At 34.6% G+C, this 18,917-nt stretch overlaps 1 protein-coding gene across 3 annotated transcripts in view; it reads left to right on the forward strand.

Moving 5' to 3' along the window:
* DIAPH2 (diaphanous related formin 2) overlaps positions 1-18,917 on the forward strand; it is a 1,060,116-nt gene that overhangs the window by 558,439 nt on the left and 482,760 nt on the right. For all 3 annotated transcript variants that reach the window (XM_053581174.1, XM_053581176.1, XM_053581177.1), the window contains one exon: positions 11,155-11,284. In XM_053581174.1, coding sequence (XP_053437149.1) covers positions 11,155-11,284 — 130 coding nt within the window. The remainder of the gene's footprint in view (positions 1-11,154; positions 11,285-18,917) is intronic.

An 18,917-nucleotide genomic window follows, 5' to 3' on the forward strand; every position in this document is an offset into this window, starting at 1 on the left:
AGAAGTGATCAAGGAATACAGCAGCGTCTCAGGTTACAAAATCAACACTCATAAATCAGTAGCCTTTATATATACCAACAATAGTCAAGCTGAAAAAGCAGTTAAGGACTCTATTCCATTCACAGTAGTGCCAAAGAAGATGAAATATTTGGGAGTTTATCTAACAAAGGACGTGAAAAATCTCTATAAAGAGAACTATGAAACTCTAAGAAAAGAAATAGCTGAAAATGTTAACAAATGGAAAAACATACCATGCTCATGGCTGGGAAGAATCAACATTGTTAAAATGTCCATACTACCCCAAGCAATATGCAATTTTAATGCAATCCCTATTAAAGCTCCACTGTCATACTTTAAAGATCTTGAAAAAACAATACTTCATTTTATATGGAATCAGAAAAAACCTCGAATAGCCAAGACATTACTCAGAAATAAAAACAAAGCAGGAGGAATCACACTACCAGACCTCAGACTATACTATAAATCTATAGTGATCAAAACAGCATGGTACTGGCACAAAAACAGAGAAGTAGATGTCTGGAACAGAATAGAGAACCAAGAGATGAATCCAGCTACTTACCGTTATTTGATCTTTGACAAGCCAATTAAAAACATTCAGGGGGGAAAAGATTCCCTATTTAACAAATGGTGCTGGATGAGCTGGCTGGCAACCTGCAGAAGACTGAAACTGGACCCACACCTTTCACCATTAATTAAGATAGACTCTCACTGGATTAAAGATTTAAACTTAAGACATGAAACTATAAAAATACTAGAAGAGAGTGCAAGGAAAACCCTTGAAGAAATCGGTCTGGGCGAGTATTTTGTGAGGAGGACCCCCCGGGCAATTGAAGCAGCTTCAAAAATATACTACTGGGACCTGATCAAACTAAAAAGCTTCTGCACAGCCAAGAACACAGTAAGTAAAGCAAGCAGACAGCCCTCAGAATGGGAGAAGATATTTGCAGGTTATGTATCTGACAAAGGTTTAATAACCAGAATCCACAGAGACATCAATTTTGTTTTTTTTGAGACAAAGTCTCACTCTATTGCCCTGGGGTTGAGTGCTATGGCATCATAGATCACAGCAACCTCAAACTCTTAGGTTCAGGTGATCCTCTTGCCTAGGCCTCCCGAGTAGCTGAGACTATAGGCGCCTACCACAGTGCTGGACTAGTTTTAGTAGAAACAGGGTCTCGCTCTTGCTCAGGATTGTCTCTAACTGGTGAGCTTAAGTAATCTGTGCACTTCGGCCTCCCAGAGTGCTAGGATTACAGGTTTGAGCTACCGTGCTGCCTGGCCTAAAACAATTTTATTTTTGTTAAAACTATTCTCAGTGAGTAGGGCGCCAGCACCATATGCCGAGGGTGGCAGGTTCAAACCCAGCCCCGGCCAAACTGCAACAAAAAATAGCCGGGCGTTGTGGCGGGCGCCTGTAGTCCCAGCTGCTTGGGAGGCTGAGGCAAGAGAATCGCGTAAGCCCAAGAGTTAGAGGTTGCTGTGAGCCGTGTGACGCCACGGCACTCTACCCGAGGGCAGTATAGTGAGACTCTGTCTCTACAAAAAAAAAAAAAAAAACTATTCTCAGAAGAATTTTTGATAAACCTACTGTAGACAGGATGATTAAATGAAAGCACTTAAAGGTACCAGACCAGCTTTTCTTTATAGGGACATATTTCATTAATTCATTCTGGCCTTTCCTAAAACTAGTACAAATGGTTATTGATTTGCCCCTGGTTCTGGCTACTCAAGCTAATGCACATGCTGGGCGTTCTCCTTGAGTAAGTGGGGCTAAAAGGGAAAATGCTGAGAGGGGAGCAGGAAGGGCAGGAAAGCAGAATTTGTCTTGTCTAAGAAAGTAACATCAGGAATGCCCTACTGGGCCTGAAGGTAGCAATTCAGATGAATCCTTATTCCATTTAATGTTGTCATGGTTTCAAGTTTAAGCTCTTCTTTCAGAGATTGCTACCATAAATTAAGCTAACAAGTATAAAAGTCTTACATTGCTTGACTATACACTTGATATCATCTGTTTCCTATTTGTTGGGAATACCATTCTAATACCAAAAATCAAGAGTGGAAAAAAGATACCAACAGGCCTACATGAAGAATGAAGACATCTTTCCTCTGTAAATTACATTCGGCTGAATTAGTGTCAGCCCTGGTCATGTAGTGCCCAGAAAAACATTTTTGGTGACAGATTTAGAAATAAAGCCAGGAAAGCATGTATTAAACCTGTCTGGTTGTAGCTACAGAGCTAATGTCTTTATGGTAATTGCAATCCTTAAAAATACATTATCTTTCTCAATGTTATTGCAGTGTGTGGTGGTGTTGAAGAAAGCAATAATTTGTAAACAACCCTTGGCAGAGAGCACAGAACTTAATTTTGTTTAAATAAAGGAGACTAACATTAGAATTCATGTGCTGTATCTAGACTGGCAAGCAGTTGTAGTTGTTTTGATATATGTACTGGAGCATTCATGATTGTTTAAATATTAACTGTTCCATGAATATACAAATATAATAGGGACAAAAAGAAGCCATGATTAGGGAAGGTTTTTACTAAAAGAAAGTTGAATTACATGGCCATACTGGTCTTTTAGATGGTTTTATTCTAATGACAACCAGATTCCTTTGCCGTGTTTCAGTATCTCTTTTCTTTTCAAGGACAATCTAATATAAATGGCTATCGTGTGATGTTGCTATATGTTAGGACTCTTCCCTTGACATAGAGAAATTAGACAATTTTGTTTTGTTTTCTTTTCTGAGTACAGGACTTGTTGATAAGTCTGCTAAATTTAATGTGGCCGTTTGAATAATTCCCAGAAGAAAAGAGGGAGATTTGAAAGGGCTTCCTTCTGATGCAGTCTATGGACTTGAACTTTTATCGCACATTCGAATGTTAATACACTTTAAAGATAGACCTGCTTAAATGTGTTCAGTGATATCCATAACTGCTACTCCATTTCTTAAATCCATTATGCAAAACTCAGTTTTTCTCTGATCAATATACCTTTTATAGTAATTTGTGCTAGAAAACCAGGTGCTTCTCCCATGCATTCTTGCTTCTTTTCCAGATGAGAACTATTCTCTTGCAGTATTTGTTCCTTTCTTTATCTGATACTTCTCTGTGCCACTGTGCAATTGTGGAAGATTGCTTTGTGATAAGGATATAAGGTCCACTGCTTTGTTCTCATATAATGGATGGAAGCTCATGAACCTAGGTATATTCTCGCTCCTGGTCTTCAACCCCAAATGGAGATGCTGACAAAGAAAATGCAGTATCAGAATATGCCAGCGCCATGGACAGGGATTATGCTTCCTCCCTTGACGTACACACAACTTTCTCTCATTTACATACATTCATTGTGTTTTGACTTCATCTGAGTAGATTCTGTTTGGCATAGAGGTCAAGGAATTAGGTTCCTTAGGGCTAATACACATCAGCCCTGAAATTTAGACAGGTAAAATACATTAGTAATGCTACAATTTTTGTGGCAAACACTGAAACCTGATGTCTGGAACTTAAAATATAATGAAAGGATTTAAACTTTCTTAGGAAATATCTAAGCAACAATTCAGATTTTCCAGTAAGTAGTGAATTTGCAGCTTGAATAAGAGTTGGAAGACATGAATGATCTGCTAGGTTTTCTAGTCCATCACTCTGATAATACATAGTAGACAAGACACACTGTAGAGTCATTTAAGTGTATGTTCAATACAGTTTTAGGTGAAGGATGAGGGACAGTTTAGAAGACTTATGAACAATATATCTGAAATGCTCACAGCATGGAGCATACTGTTTGGCTCATCTCCTTTTGAATAAATAGGTGGTAAATTATTATACAAATCAGTCTCATTTTTGTATGAATTAATCAAGAACACTCAAAGCAATTCTGTCCTTCAGATGCCACAATTGCTAGACATTTTCTCTCTAGTTTAAAATTGACACTAAGCTTTGCAAACATGTTGACACTTCAATTTGTTATATGGATAAGTAATTGTGAGAGGACCTAGGGAAGCTGTAGACAATTGCCAAACATTTTCTCTCCTAGAAATTTCTTTCAGAACTGTCTAGTGGTTCTTGAACTTGAGCATGCATCAGAATCACATGGGGGTGATAATCAGAACTTTTATCCTAATATATTAAAATGTGAATTGCTATACTACACCCTAAGTTTCTGATTCAGAGAATTTAGGGTAGGACCCAACATTTGCATTTCTGATCACTTCCTAGGTAATGCTGGTATACTACTGATCCAGGGACCAGGGTTTGAGAAACAAGGAAGTAGTCAATGGCCATGAATTCTTGAGTTTTTGTTCCTATTTTTTCCATTGCCTGATCTCCCCCCACCCCCAGGCCTAATTATGCTGAACTTATTCAGGACAAGGAATATAATAACTTTTGCCACTAGCCTCACCATTTTCCGGCTGCTGGCTTTACTGCCTCCTCTATTACCTGGTTATTATCCACAGTCAATATTTTGAATAAATTATTCCTTCACATTACCGCTTCTTTTAAGCTATTCATTTCTTTTAATTTTGCATCTTTCTTACTGTATTTAAATAGTGCTGGGAGGTCACCAAAGATTTCTTTAAACATTAAATCAACCCTAATTATTTTTGGCCTGTGTCTAGCATATATTCATTCAACATTTGCTGAACAAAATAGATATAAATCCTCATTGTTAAGCAGTTCACAATCTGGTGGATGAGACTGATTGTGTAAAAAAATTGTATCTTGTGGAATAAATGCTATAACTAAAGTATGTCTTATCACTATAGGAAAACAAAAACGGAATGTATTAATTCTATTTGGGGAAGTTGGGAAGTAGTGACTACCTCTCTCCTGGAATGATCCTTCCTTTCTGTCATGGGCCTTCCTTCATGGCCCATGACACTTAATTCAATCTAGTATGTCTTTAATAACTAGTATGCATAAGTTACCATGGTATGTTCTGGCAGCAACACGTATTGTGTAAAATAGTTCAAACTACTTATATATTCCATTTTATCTATAAATTAGGCATATGAATAACTAAATCACTGAATTGATTTGAGGATTTAAAAAAAGTGATACCTACTAAGCAAAGTAACTGGCCCATAGGCTTATGATAGAACGGTAACAAATGTCGATTCCCCTCTTCCTTAAAAGAGGAGTAGAGTACTATCATCTACTGAAGAAAGGCAAGCATTCTGAGGTCAGGAGGAATACAAGCAAATGGGAGGAAATTGTCAACCATTTATGTGGTAAACAAATATGTATTGAGTGCATGTTGTTATGTACTAGCTATTATTTGAGATACTGAGTACATATAAAAGTGAACAAAACAGACAAAATCTCTATATTTTTGTCTAGCCTAGCTGAAGTGAGGGTGAAGAGTAGGAGAAGATAATAGCTAGAGACAGGATCATAGTGGTAATAGGAGGCCACATCCCAGAAGGCCTTCTAGATTATGATGATGAGCTACCCTCTGTGATGATGGAAAGCTAAGGTAGGCTCTTATGATCATAGTTATGATAATACACTGTCTTCAGTTCTACAAACATGTCTCTGAGCATAGGTACTTCTCTAATGCCCATTTTATAAGAAAACTAAGACATAGAGTGCTTAAATAACTAGTCCTAGGTCATACAACTGTTAGATAGTAAATGGTAGAGTCAAGGTTCAAAACATTTTTTTTTCCTGAATCCAAAATCTGTGCTCAATAATTATTCTCACTTGAAATTTGAATTTTACCGCATGAGCTGTCGAGAACCTTTGAATTTATTTTAAGAGAGGGCAGTGACATGGTCATATGTATGCTTACGAACCATAATTAGGTTAAGTCATACAGGATAAAATGAAGTGGAGAGAATAGAATGGTCCTGATCACCTTCTCATAGAGTATCTCTGCATAGCTAACACTTGTGTTCAAAATTTGAGCTGCCATCTCTTTCCTAAAGTCAGCCCACTCTAGAGTTATCATTTTCCTTGTTCTGGACATGATGTACCAGTTTTTAAATCATCAGAATTAGAACTTCGGGATTCTTCAATTTTCCCCTTTCCTTCATCCCAATATTCAGTGACTAAATCCTGTTGTTGTTTTTTTTTTTTTTTTTTACAATATCTCTTGAATTTTCTCTTTCTTTGTTTTTTTACATATATCCTAGTTATTTTAATTATATCAGTCCTGACATTGGCCACCAAATTACTCTCCTACATAGTTTCTTTTCTATATAATTTTGTATTTTCTACTAAATTCTGGGCTTGAGTCTTTAAAGTTACCAAGCATCATTTATTTACATCTTATCCCTAGTGTTCAGCACAATCCCCAGCTCATGGTGGATTGCTCAATGTACTTCTATATTCAAATTGGCTTTATTCCTATCCTGCTCCCTTATATATGTCTGATATTCAATTTCCTGAAGGTCGAATTATAACTTTATTCTGGCATTCATTCCCACATACTCTCGTCAAATATGGTACCCTGGAAAAGTCTGGCCTTTGTAGGCAATGTGTGTGTATGTGTGTACGCATACACACATATATAAAAACAAGTGTGGAATTAAATTTGGAAGTGTTGCTCTATGTCCCACACAAGTGGGAGTTTATGTGGAGAATACTCTTCCTTCAGAAACATTTATTGACTCTCTAGTACTTTCTAATATTCTTCTAGGAACCATGTCTAAAAAATGTTACTAAAAGAAAGTCTGTACCCTTGAAAGAGCTCATACTGAGTGCCAAATATTATTGTGTTGAAATGTTTGCAGTGAAAGAACAAGGCCGAAAAAGGTCATTAATGGCTCCTAAGACGGAGAAGTCTTCAGAATGAGGTGGTAGTTGAATAGTCTTGAAATAGGAGTAAGTAGATTGATTAAAAAAGAGAGAAGAGGGTACGAGTCTAGACGGATACAACAACTTGTACAAAATCACACTGGTATGAATGGTGCGCATGGTACACATATGTTCAAGCAATTGAAATCAGACAGAGAGCAGAAGAAGGCAGGTTAGAAAGGCCAACTCAAGAAGAGACTTGTATGCAAAATAAAGAACTGTGCTTCTTGAAAAGATGACAGGAAATGGAAATTTTGAATGGACTCTAATTAGCATGATAAAAGAACATTTGAAAATTAGTGTCTATGTAAAGAAGTTAAATTTATTGCAATTGTTTATTTTAGAGACTAGAGAGGTTGTTATGCCAAGGATAGTGACCAGTTATTTTCACTTCCCACTGAGGACAAAGCAAGAAGAAATAGGCTTAAATCTCAGCAGAAGAGAAAATTACCCACAGAAGGGGGTCCTTCACAGAAAGATTGAGTGTGACTGACGTAGGTCATTAAAATGTTGTCTCAGGCTGTCTGGCTGTGTGCTGGTTTCTGTGTACTCAAACAGTCCGATTTCAAAGACATGACAAGACTGAAGATTTTCAGGCTTAAATGAGGGTATCTGGAATAAAAAAATTTCACGTGACAATCAGTTATTCAGATAATAACAATCAGTTATTTGTTATCTGCCTAACTAAAGTTTTTAAAATGTCTTTGGACATGTAAAATATAGATATTATCTTTTATTATATAGCCTTTGTATTTCTTAGAAACAGGAGAAATGATCAGAATTTGCTTTAGAAATAGATGTCCTATTAAAAGTATTTGGTATTCATGTACCATTTCAGAAAGTTATTAAAGATGAGGTAGATAGAATTAATTTAAATTCAGTTATTAATCTTTATGTGTAACATTTATTAGTCAGATGATTACAGTTAAAATTGCTATATGGTTTATTAACTGATGGTACTTTATCAGCTAATATTGTCTTATAAGACTGTCTTATTTTCTTTATCATTTATTGATAATTCAGCTTATTAAAATAATATAAAACTTCTTTTAGCATTTTCAAATATTTTCAATTTCTAGAACTGTTGTTTATGACTTTATTATTTGGAGATACATATAAGACCAAGGACTGTAGAGTGGCTATTTTGCTCATCCTTTTACATCTTATGGAAGAAGTCATTTACACGTATCTCTCTCATAGCTGGTGAGAGGAAAATTAAGAAAGCACAGAGATACAAAAAAGCACTGTGCTTCTGGCTATGTCAAATCTTGAAATGTTTATGGTATAGCCACCACTGAGACTTAGCAATCTGAACAACTATTATTTGGATATTTTATGTTAATTTAAAATTTTAACATGATTTCAAGTTAACTAGCTATCAAATGGAAATCAATTTTATTTCTTAATGAACTAACCCAAGCACATTGGAAGTGATTTTGTACATACTTCGATTAAATTACTCTTGTTCTACCCCCAAGAGATGTATATATCCAACTAGTACACTTAGAAGAGCAAATTATTGGATGTCTTTAACCAGTAGAATTGATGAAAGTGAATGCTCTTAGTTGCCCTCTGTGCTGATGTTGAACAACACAATGGGGCCTGAGAGAGCTACAATGGCTAATAGGTAAATGGTGGACACTAAGTAAGAGAGACTGAAGAAATAATAATACAAAGTAATAAATTATAAAGTAAAAATTTTTTATTATATTTTAATATTACAAATTTATCATAAAATAATGTCTAATGGTCATTCACATAGAGAAAGATTAAATAAGGCCACTCATTTGCCATAATTTCCTACCAGTTTGAAACATTAGATAGACTCTGTGAGTGAGATTGTTTTAAAAAATAAATATTGCAGGGCAGTGCCTGTGGCTCAAAGGAGTAGGGCACTGGCCCCATATGCCAGAGGTGGTGGGTTCAAGCCCAGCCCTGGCCAAAAACTGCAAAAAATAAATAAATAAATAAATAAATATTGCAATGCATATTAAGCAATTTGTCTCCCAGACTAGCTGAGATATTCCTCAACTGGAAAAGACAGACGACTGTCCATGTTTATCCATGCTTTGAAGGGAATATTCTGATTTGAGAAAATACATGCATACTCTATAAGTCTTTCTGATTTCATCTAAGATGCTAAGATGTTTATATAACTAAAATGTTATACTTTATTTATCTTTTAAAAATGTTAACTATTGTACTAAATTTTATAACAGAAATAAAATCATTAATGAATCTGATAATGAATATTTTTTAAAAATTAAACACTTATAAGTATGTATGCTAAAAGCTAAAGTTTTTTAACGCAAAACAATATAACACACATGAGAAAGAAAAAAAAAGAATATCACACACTTAACATTGACAAGTGAGCGTAATGCTATTTTTCTATTTCTGTTTCCTTTCTAATGTTAGCCAAGTACATTTTATTTTAAACTATGATATAATTGGGTAATTTGGTGTCCTGAAAAACTAGGTGGGTTTTTGTTGTTGTTTTGTATTGTGTTCTTTGTTCTCTTTTTCTTTTTTTAATTTGCATTTTTGTCTCCATACAGTTCATAAAATATTGATCAATTTCCTTTCCTTTCCTTTAGGAAGATGTACCTACAGTTTTTCTCAAGTACTTCATGGTTGTAGAATTTTAGGATTTAGGAGTTTAGTTAATTTGTAAGAGAAAAGAAAATATTAATTTCCCTATTAGTTGGAATGTCCAGCATACTCTGAAAATGATGTACTGTGTGAAGATATAACACAGTAATCCCAGTTAAAGACCCCTTTTTAAGCATGTGAACCTCCCATTGATTCCTGTACAGCTACAAGCCTTACTTTAAACAAAATGCCCTTGAGTGGCGGTACCTATGGCTCAAGGAGTAGGGTGTCCGGCCCCATATACCGGAGGTGGTGGTTTCAAACCGGGCCCCAGCCAAAACCAAAACAAACAAACAAAAAGATAGCAAAAATGCCCTTGAGGTTTGTGTTGTTTTTTTGTTCTTATAGCTTGTCCTTGAATTGTATCATTTCCACCTCGAAGAATTTAAAAGTGTTTAGTGGATCAGCATGATAATATAAAATTTTAAATATATTACCTTTGTGGGATAAAATAGTACCAGAAATTCTAAAAGATATAATTGTCATCACTTGAATTATCAATAGCATGCCTCCTGTGGCTATTTGCTTGTTTGGAGCCTTGAGACTAATAATTCTTGTAAGTTGTTTACTTCATTGGCATATAAACAGTTGTTAAAAAGCAGTAGTACAAAACAATTTCAGTATGTGCCGGATTTGTTAATTGCTATGTTGTTTTTTTCTTTTTTGTCACTGAAACAATAAGGATTAATTTACTCTGTAATTACCTGAATATTCTCTGAAGCTTTTTCAGAAACCTGTTTGTGACGAATATTAATTTATTCTAAACAGAGTAATCCTTAAAGCTAAAAACCCGGAATGAGTATGAACATCAGTGGACAAAACCATCATCTAAGGATTATAGAATTAAAGCATTCAATAGAATGAGAAAAACTTGATACTTTATTCTGTATTTATGCTTTGTTTCTAAGTAAATCCTTGTTTTCATTTGCAGCTGAGCCTAGTATGAGAGTCGTATTAAAGAAAACACCAGGTTTTCATCATATAGTTTTTGCCCTATACTTGAAAGATTTTTATCATTCTAACTGTGGCATCTCTTTTCTGGTGTATCTGAAAAGGAAATACAATATATAAACAGGCAAATAAAATTTTCCATAGCGTGATTGTGTGGTCAGATTTCTTTTACAACTCAGACTGAGAACAACCTTAAGAATTATTTTCTGATGGCCGTGCAAGTAAAGGAGGACAAAATGTACTCTTTTACATTAATTTATAGTAATGATGGCTAGAAATAAATATAACCTCACAAATGAATCCAGCTTTCAAGAACCTATTTTTATAATAAAGCAAAGAACAGAATGATAATGTAAGCACACATTAGCTTGGACTATTATTACCAATACTGAAATGCTTTTCTCTCATGAAAAGAACAGTTAATTTTGCCATAGTGATTCAGACATTTTTGAAAATCTAGATTAAGCTTTAATTTGGCACTTATATTAGTCATCGTTCTTGCTTTTGAAATGTGGAGTTCCTTTTAAAATCCAGAGATTTACTAGACCACGTTAAGAATCTATCTAAACTTTTTAAAATATTAAATGAGTTATGATTACTAGACCATGTCAAGAATCTATCTAAAATTTTTAAAATATTAAATGAGTTATGAATTCATTCATTAATTTATTCATTTCATTTGTTTAAGAAAATGTCTGTTTAAATTCCCCCCAAAATGTGTTGTTTTCTTCTAGATTAGAGACACTAAGTCAGCAGATCAAAAAACAACACTTTTGCATTTTATTGCTGAAATTTGTGAGGAAAAATACCGAGATATCCTGAAATTTCCTGAAGAACTGGAACATGTAGAAAGTGCAAGCAAAGGTAAGTAATTTGTAACTGCTTTGAGACTATTTCTTGCTTGTGTATTTTGTTTTAAATGGTTAAAATTAAAGAATCTATAAACATTATTAATCGTAAAAGTATTTTTGTTTACTGATATAAGAAAAGCAAGAATATAGTTTCTGTTAACCTACCTTATATTGGACAGAACAATGCATGTTTTGTTTTATTTTGTCTCACTTTGTCGCCCGCCCTCTATAAAGTACAATGGCATCATAGCTCACAGCAACTTCAAACTCTTGGGCTCAAGCATTCCTCTTGCCTCAGCCTGCCCAGTAGCTGGGACTACAGGCACTCGCCCCAATGCCGAGCTATTTTTTAGAGATGAGGTCTCTCTCTGGCTCAGGCAAACTCGTGAGCTCAGGCAATCTACCCACCTTGGCCTCCCAGAGGGCTAGGATTACAGGCAACAATGCATTTTAATTACCTGGTTTTGTCTTTATTCTTTAATACTGCTAGGTTATCCCAGCTTTTATATCTCTGATCAGATATGTTCATTCTTGCACTTGATAAACAACTTAAGTATATATTATTTAGAAAGGAATCATACTATGGGGCTTTTAGTGATATGAAAATGATTACAAGACATTTCTTACTTGAGTGTGTTTAAAATGTAAAAGGTGAGAAAACTATAGATTGTATTTATATACACATACTCACAAATACGTTATGAAACATGGATGAATGTTTGAAGTGGTACAGGAAAAGATAATGTCCTACTGTTTAGATGAGGGAGAAGGTACTTTGGAATGGGTAGATAAGAAGAGGCTAAAGAGTGAAATATGAGGATAGGGTTTTACAGACATAGAAAAAGACTTGCTTTCTGACATGAGCAAAGTGTTAGAATGTTTTAGGACAGGTGAAAGGAGTGGTTGACCATAAGGTTAGAGCAGTAAGGTAGGCGGCTCTGAGACTTTGATGTCAAGTTAGGATGTGGTGTGCAGGAATGCATTGTTGAAGGGATAGAATGGGCAGGACATAGCACCAGTGAGGAAGCTGCAGGGGGAAACACAGATCTCTTTGAGATTTGAATTACTCTTGAAAGAGGTTGGAAAGTGAAATAAAGAAGGAACAGGCCAGGCATGGTGGTTCACGCCTGCAATCTCAGCACTTTGGGAGGCTGAAATGGGTGGATTGCCTGAACTCAGGAGTTGGAGACCAGCCTGAGCTAGAGCAAGACCCTATCTCTAAAAAAATAGCCAGGCACTGTGGCGGGCACCTGTAGTCCCAGCTGCTCAGGAGGCTGAGGCAAGAGAATGGCTTGAGCCCAAGAGTTTGAGGTTGCCAAGAGTTTGAGGTTACTGAACAATATGATGCCAGGACACTCGGGGTTGGGGAGGAGGAGGCTGTGACAAAGTGAGACTCAGTCTCAAAAAAATAATAATAATAAAGGAAGAAGGATCAAGGAAACATTTTCTTAAGGTGAGACTATGTACATGGAGAAGTATATTTTCCCTTTTAGATGAGGGAATCATGCTGTAAATCTGATATTTGAAATTGAACTATAGTAATTTCATTCTATAACTCAGAAGACTTTGGTAAGGACTCTAAAGCATAATCACTTCCTAAGTTTATTACAAAGTATATAAACCTGTTAGTGCCCTTTGGAGGAAAAAAAAAAAAGTGAGTGTTTAAAACCTAGAATATGGTTTGTGTAACATGCAGTTGTTCATCTCTGCTGGTCTGGTATTGTCAATCAAATCCTCAACATATTTCTATAATTTTATCCAACATGCATCATTTTGTTGTCTAAGGAGCAGAATAACTCTAAAAGACAAATTATGACTCCGTACTTCTATTGTATTTTGTTTCCTCATTTTAAGAAAATTTTATAATATGAATGAAATTTATACTTCACTGCAACTATAATAGCAGCTTTCTGGCAGTAGCCTTTTTAAAGAACTTCTGTATGTGCATCTTGGCTCTTATGCTTAAAAATACATCTTTGTGACTAGAGGCATATTTACTAACATGCAACTAATGTGGAATAATAGCAACATTTTAAATATTTGTATTATAATTTGAAATATGTAAAATGATATAGGCCAGTTCCTACATTAGATTATTTTGGTGCTATTACTACTTTTTAATTGCCGTCTACCAGATTTTTTTTTAATATTTTATTTGTTTAATATTAGAATCAATTTTAAAAAGAGTTTGGTAAAAAATATATCATAAGTACATTCAAATAAAATGTTCTATAAATTTTGTGATTTATAATTATTACACTGAAGATACTCTGCATACATGTATATATACACACATGCACAGGGTGGCCATAAAGTTTTAAATTGTGCACGAACTTTATGGACACCGTGTGTGTGTGTGTGTGTGTGTGTGTGTGTGTGTTGAATCTATTTTTAGTGAAAATAATGCGGAAGGACTAAAATGAAATTTGGAATAAAGCATATATCAGTTTGATTTTTATATCTAAATACCTGTTGATTGATATATGTGTGTGTTATGTGTGGAGATATCTATATATATATAAGTTATATGCAACTATGCATATTTACATATGATCAGTAATCCCACTACAGGATATTTATTCAAAGTAAAGGAAATCAGTATATCAAAGGGGATCTGCTGTTCCATGTTAATTGTAGCACTGTTCATGTTAGCAAAGAGATATGAAATCAACCTAAGTGTCCATCAACAAATGAATGGATAAAGAAAATGTGGTATACCTACACTGAATACTATTCACCCATAAAAAAGAACTAAGTCCTGTCATTTGCAGTGATGTGGATAAAACCAGAGGTCATTATATTAAGTGAAATAAGCCAGGCACAGAAAGACAAATATTGCATGTCCACATTCATATGAGGGAGCTAAAAATGTTTATCTCATGAAGATAGAAAGTAGCATGACTGTCAGCAGAGGCTGCAGAGGGGATGAAGAGAGTTTGGTTAATGGAAGGAATAAGATATAGTGTTCAATGATACAGTGGTATTACTACTTAACAATTTACTTTATATTTTAAAATAGCTAGAAGAGAAAATTTGGAATATTTCCAACACAAAAAAGTAATAAGTATTTGAGGTGATGGATATCCTAAATACCCTGATTTAATCACCATACATTGTATGCATATATCAAAACATCACATGTACTCCATAAATATATAGAATTATTATACATCAATTTAAAATTTTTAAAAATAATTATAGCTGTTTATAGACACGTGAAACATATTTGCATATATAGTATTTATACATTTTATGTAATTATAAAGAGAATCATTAAAGTATATCATATACTTTAGGCACTACTGAGCCTTTTAATTTAAATACTATAACTCACTAATCTTAGCTCTACTACTTACTAGTTCCCTAGCCTTAAGTTAGTAATTTAAACTTCCAAGTTTTTGTTTTCTCATTTCCATAAAATGAGAATGATAGTAACAGTAAGATTAAATTAAATTAATTAGCATATACCAAGCATCCAGTAAAGTACTTCATGCATAGGAAGTATGCAGCTATTGCTGTACCACTATTTTTAATTGTAGTAGCAGTAGTACTAGTAGTATCAGTAGTAGTGGTAGTAATGAGTATACTACTAAGAACATTATGGTTGTTTCTATTGTTTTATTAGAAGGAAATAATAAGGATATCTTATAGTTCCTCAAGTCTCAGCAACTATGTATTATATTCAGTTTTATTTGTTTATTTCCTATGCCTGAACCTTTGCTAAATCTTTTCATATTTTTGTTTTCCATTATCCCCAACTTCTTAGTCTCAATCCATTAAGAGCAATATCTCTCAGTTACATCTTGATTATTTCTGATTTTGTGTATCCTTTCTGCCAGTCTATTTGAAAAGCTGTTGCCAAAAATCCTCTTTCTATCATGTTGCTTATGCTGTAGCAATCTCCAGTCTCAAGTTTCTTGACTAGTTCTTTTTTTTTCTCTATGACATTCATATTAGAGTTCTCACCCCCCAAAATACTTAAGCACATTCTACCTGCTTGCGTCCCTCTTTCATTCCCTGCTAGTTTTCATTTCAGTATGCTCAGACATATATTCTCCTGAGCCATTTTTAGTACTTTAAAATAATCCTGTCATTGTGTACAATTTCATGCTGCATCCCCTGCCTGGAAATCTCACCTGCCCTGTCCTCTAAGACAACTGACTATCATTTGTCAAATCACTGTTCACAATCTATTTCCTTTTCCTTTTTAAAAAATGTTTTGTTACTAAAGCCTAAGAACAAAATACTTTAGAATTTAGTCTACAGGAAGAAACAAAATATGGTGAAAGGTCAAGCCAATTACCTCTTATTTATAGTTAAATATTTTACCTTGGTATTTAAGACTAGCTTGTCTTGTTTGCTTAATGTTCATTTCAGCCTTGTTTCCACTACATTGTCACCTTCAGTACTTTTCATAACATACATTCTGTATATACAAAGGGTGCCAAAAATGTGTGCATATTTTAAGAAAGGAAACAGCTATATTAAAATCATAATACTCAATATTGTAATACTCAGTGTATACTGATAACAAAAGGTGAATGCAAGGAACATTTTGACTTCTGCAATTACAAGCGATGCTCAAAATGGTTGCCATCAGTGTCCAGACACTTTTGATTACAGCAAATTACTGCTTGAGCAACAGTGACCAAAGTGGCCACTTGTATCCTTGCACATGCCATTTGACAGGATCATGTGTCTCAAGCTTATCACAGCTGCATGCAATTGTTAGGTGGGTTGGAGGTTCTTTTGCGTGGTCACACCCCCATTGTCATCATACTTCCATAAGGTTCTTGAATTTCAAATACCACTTCAAACAGGTCGTGTGATCTTTGAATAACGATCATGCTTCCACCATTTTCTTTGGCTGTCCTTCCTGTCACGTGGTGACACTAGCATTTGATTAATGCCATCATTTGAGTGAACGTCATACTACATACTGCTACTGTAGTTTAATTCAACATCAAAAAATAATACACAGATAACATCTCTTAAAATGCATTTTTGACACCCCAAGTATATACACATACACACACCAGCAAAAACAAAAATAGATTGTATAATTCATTTTATTTTATGACTATCTCTTTGTGAAATGATCTGCTTCTTTAAAAACAAATAAGAAGTACCTTTTCTTCCTAGTTGAAGAATGAATTATTTAACTCATATTTAAAGAACAGTTAGATGACTACCAATGACTTTTTTTATATTTTTGCATTTTTAGTACCCAAATACCTACTTTGGTAGAGTACGGATTTGTTCTGTCTGGTAGAACAAACAACAAACTTAGTTCACTACTAAAGTTGCTGACTTCAAAATTAATGACAAATGGGGAAAAATCACCTTGAACTGAAAGGAAAACAAAAGGAAAGATGTAGATAGGATCCGTGGGAAAAAATACTTCATAATTACCTTTACTTCTTATAAAGCCAGGCTTCTAAGATTGTGTTTGTTGGAATATGTGAAGCTATGTTATAAAGTTAGCTTTTTTTTTTTCTTCTAGAGCTCTGTAACTCAAAGATATTGGGAGAAAAAACATGATTTTTACATTAAACCAGTATATATTATGGAGTAGAATTCAAAAATCTGTATGAATTTTTAAAATAAAACAGGTGACTTCAAAGAAATTTCCCACTTGCTGCAGATCCCTAGAGGTGCATGTTCAGTATTCTCTTCTATTAGGAGCACTTTGGTGGGAAAAGTTTCTGAAGTATTGCCTGAAGAATTAGAGAGTGGTTTTGTTTGGGTTGGGTTACTTATTTATTTAGTTAGTTAGTTATTCAGTTAGTTTTTATTGCAGGGAAAGGTGAGGCAAGCAAACAGAGTGAGGGAAGATAGCCCTTATGAAGTTTAGAAGCAATGTACTTAATCTGACTTTATTACCAGTGAAACTAATAAAATAACATTGTTCTGGTCATTTTATTCTAGGTTGAATTATGAATCTGCAAGTCTTTTCATTCATGATTGACATACTGATGAGTCTTTAGAGGAAAAAAAAGTGGTTGTTATAGAGACTGTGATGACTTTGAAACATTGAAAATACTTGTGATACGGCACAATTGCCTTTTCCACAAATAACTAATTTTAAAGATTGCATGTTTGTGTGTATAAACTTATAGCTAATAATATATATTGTATAAAGCATTGCTGGTTTATGAGATACATTTGATAAATTCTTTATTGTCCCCCACCCCCAGTGGCTTTTATTTTAACTTTCAGCTATGAGGATTTTTGCAGTTTGATTTAAAATCTCTACTGCTTTATAGGTTGGCTCCAGGGATTAAACCAAAAGGGTTAGTAAAGTTTAATTAAAACTATTCAGTTCAAAAAAAATAAACTATTCAATTCAAAAGGGGAAAAATTTATATTAATGTGTTTGAAGGCACTATTAATCCTAAGGTTTTGCATAAATCTAAAATAGATTTCACTTCAGTTAAATTAGTGCCATTCTACAAGGTAAAAAGCTAGTGTTCTATGAATGGTGTTAATTTTTTATTAATTAATTAAATTATTGTGACGTTAGTTATCAGCTATACCTTCTGATACCTGCCGTGTTTCCATGACATGTTAGTGACTGATTAGCTGTTTATCTACTCTGACTTCTTTACAGGTTTAATTATGATGAAAGTTAAAATTGAAGAAAATGTGTTTGGGGGAGTGGGGATCAATAAAATAAAAAAAGAGAGGGCAACGCCTGTGGCTCAGTGAGTAGGGTACCGGCCTCATATACTGAAGGTGGCGGGTTCAAACTTGGCCCTGGCCAAACTGCAACCAAAAAATAGCTGGGCGTTGTGGCGGGCGCCTGTAGTCCCATCTACTTGGGAGGCTGAGGCAAGAGAATGGCCTAAGCCCAGGAGTTGGAGGTTGCCGTGAGCTGTGACACTACAGCATTCTACCGAGGGCAACAAAGTGAGATTCTGTCTCTTAAAAAAAAAAAAAAAGAGAGAGAGAGAGGGGAAAAGTAAAATAATATTAGGGTATGGGAAAGAAAAGAATACATTTTCAGAAACTCTAGAGCTGATTGAAGCTTTAGAGATTATCTAGTCCTTGCTAAAACGGTACCTAAGATTCCATTTAGTCTAACTTTGCTGTTTTCGAATTGAAGAAACTAAGATCTAGAAGGATGAAGGACTTGACCGTGATCAAACAGCTGAGTGGTAGAGTCAATGTGCATTTGCAGATCTCATCTAGAGTTATTTTATGATATGTATTTCATCCACAGTTTTACTTCCTTTGTGGTCTAAAATATACAACAGAGATTCATGCTCATATATTAGAAAACATAGGAAGTAAATGTGACCACATAAAAAAGTTTATTGATAGGGTAAACACTACTTCCTCTATGTAGTTATCCATAGTCTCTGTAGCCCCATTTTGACAGAATTAACCTCACCTTTCTGTGTCACAGTGGCACGTTAGCCTTATTAGTAATATAGCACATCATATTTGCATTTTTTATTTAATAATTTGCTTCTATGTGTTCCTCCTAGTTTGAGTTCCATACTGGCAAGGACTATGTCCTATTTGTCCTTATAATCTCAGTGTTAACACAGCATCTCAGATAGAAGTGCTCAATAAATGTTTGTTTGATTGTTTTGAGGCTCGCTCTGTCACCCTGGGTAGAGTGCTGTGATGTCTTCATAGCT

This window comes from Nycticebus coucang, chromosome X, assembly GCF_027406575.1.
Source record: "Nycticebus coucang isolate mNycCou1 chromosome X, mNycCou1.pri, whole genome shotgun sequence".
In the NCBI taxonomy this organism is placed as follows: Eukaryota; Metazoa; Chordata; class Mammalia; order Primates; family Lorisidae; genus Nycticebus; species Nycticebus coucang.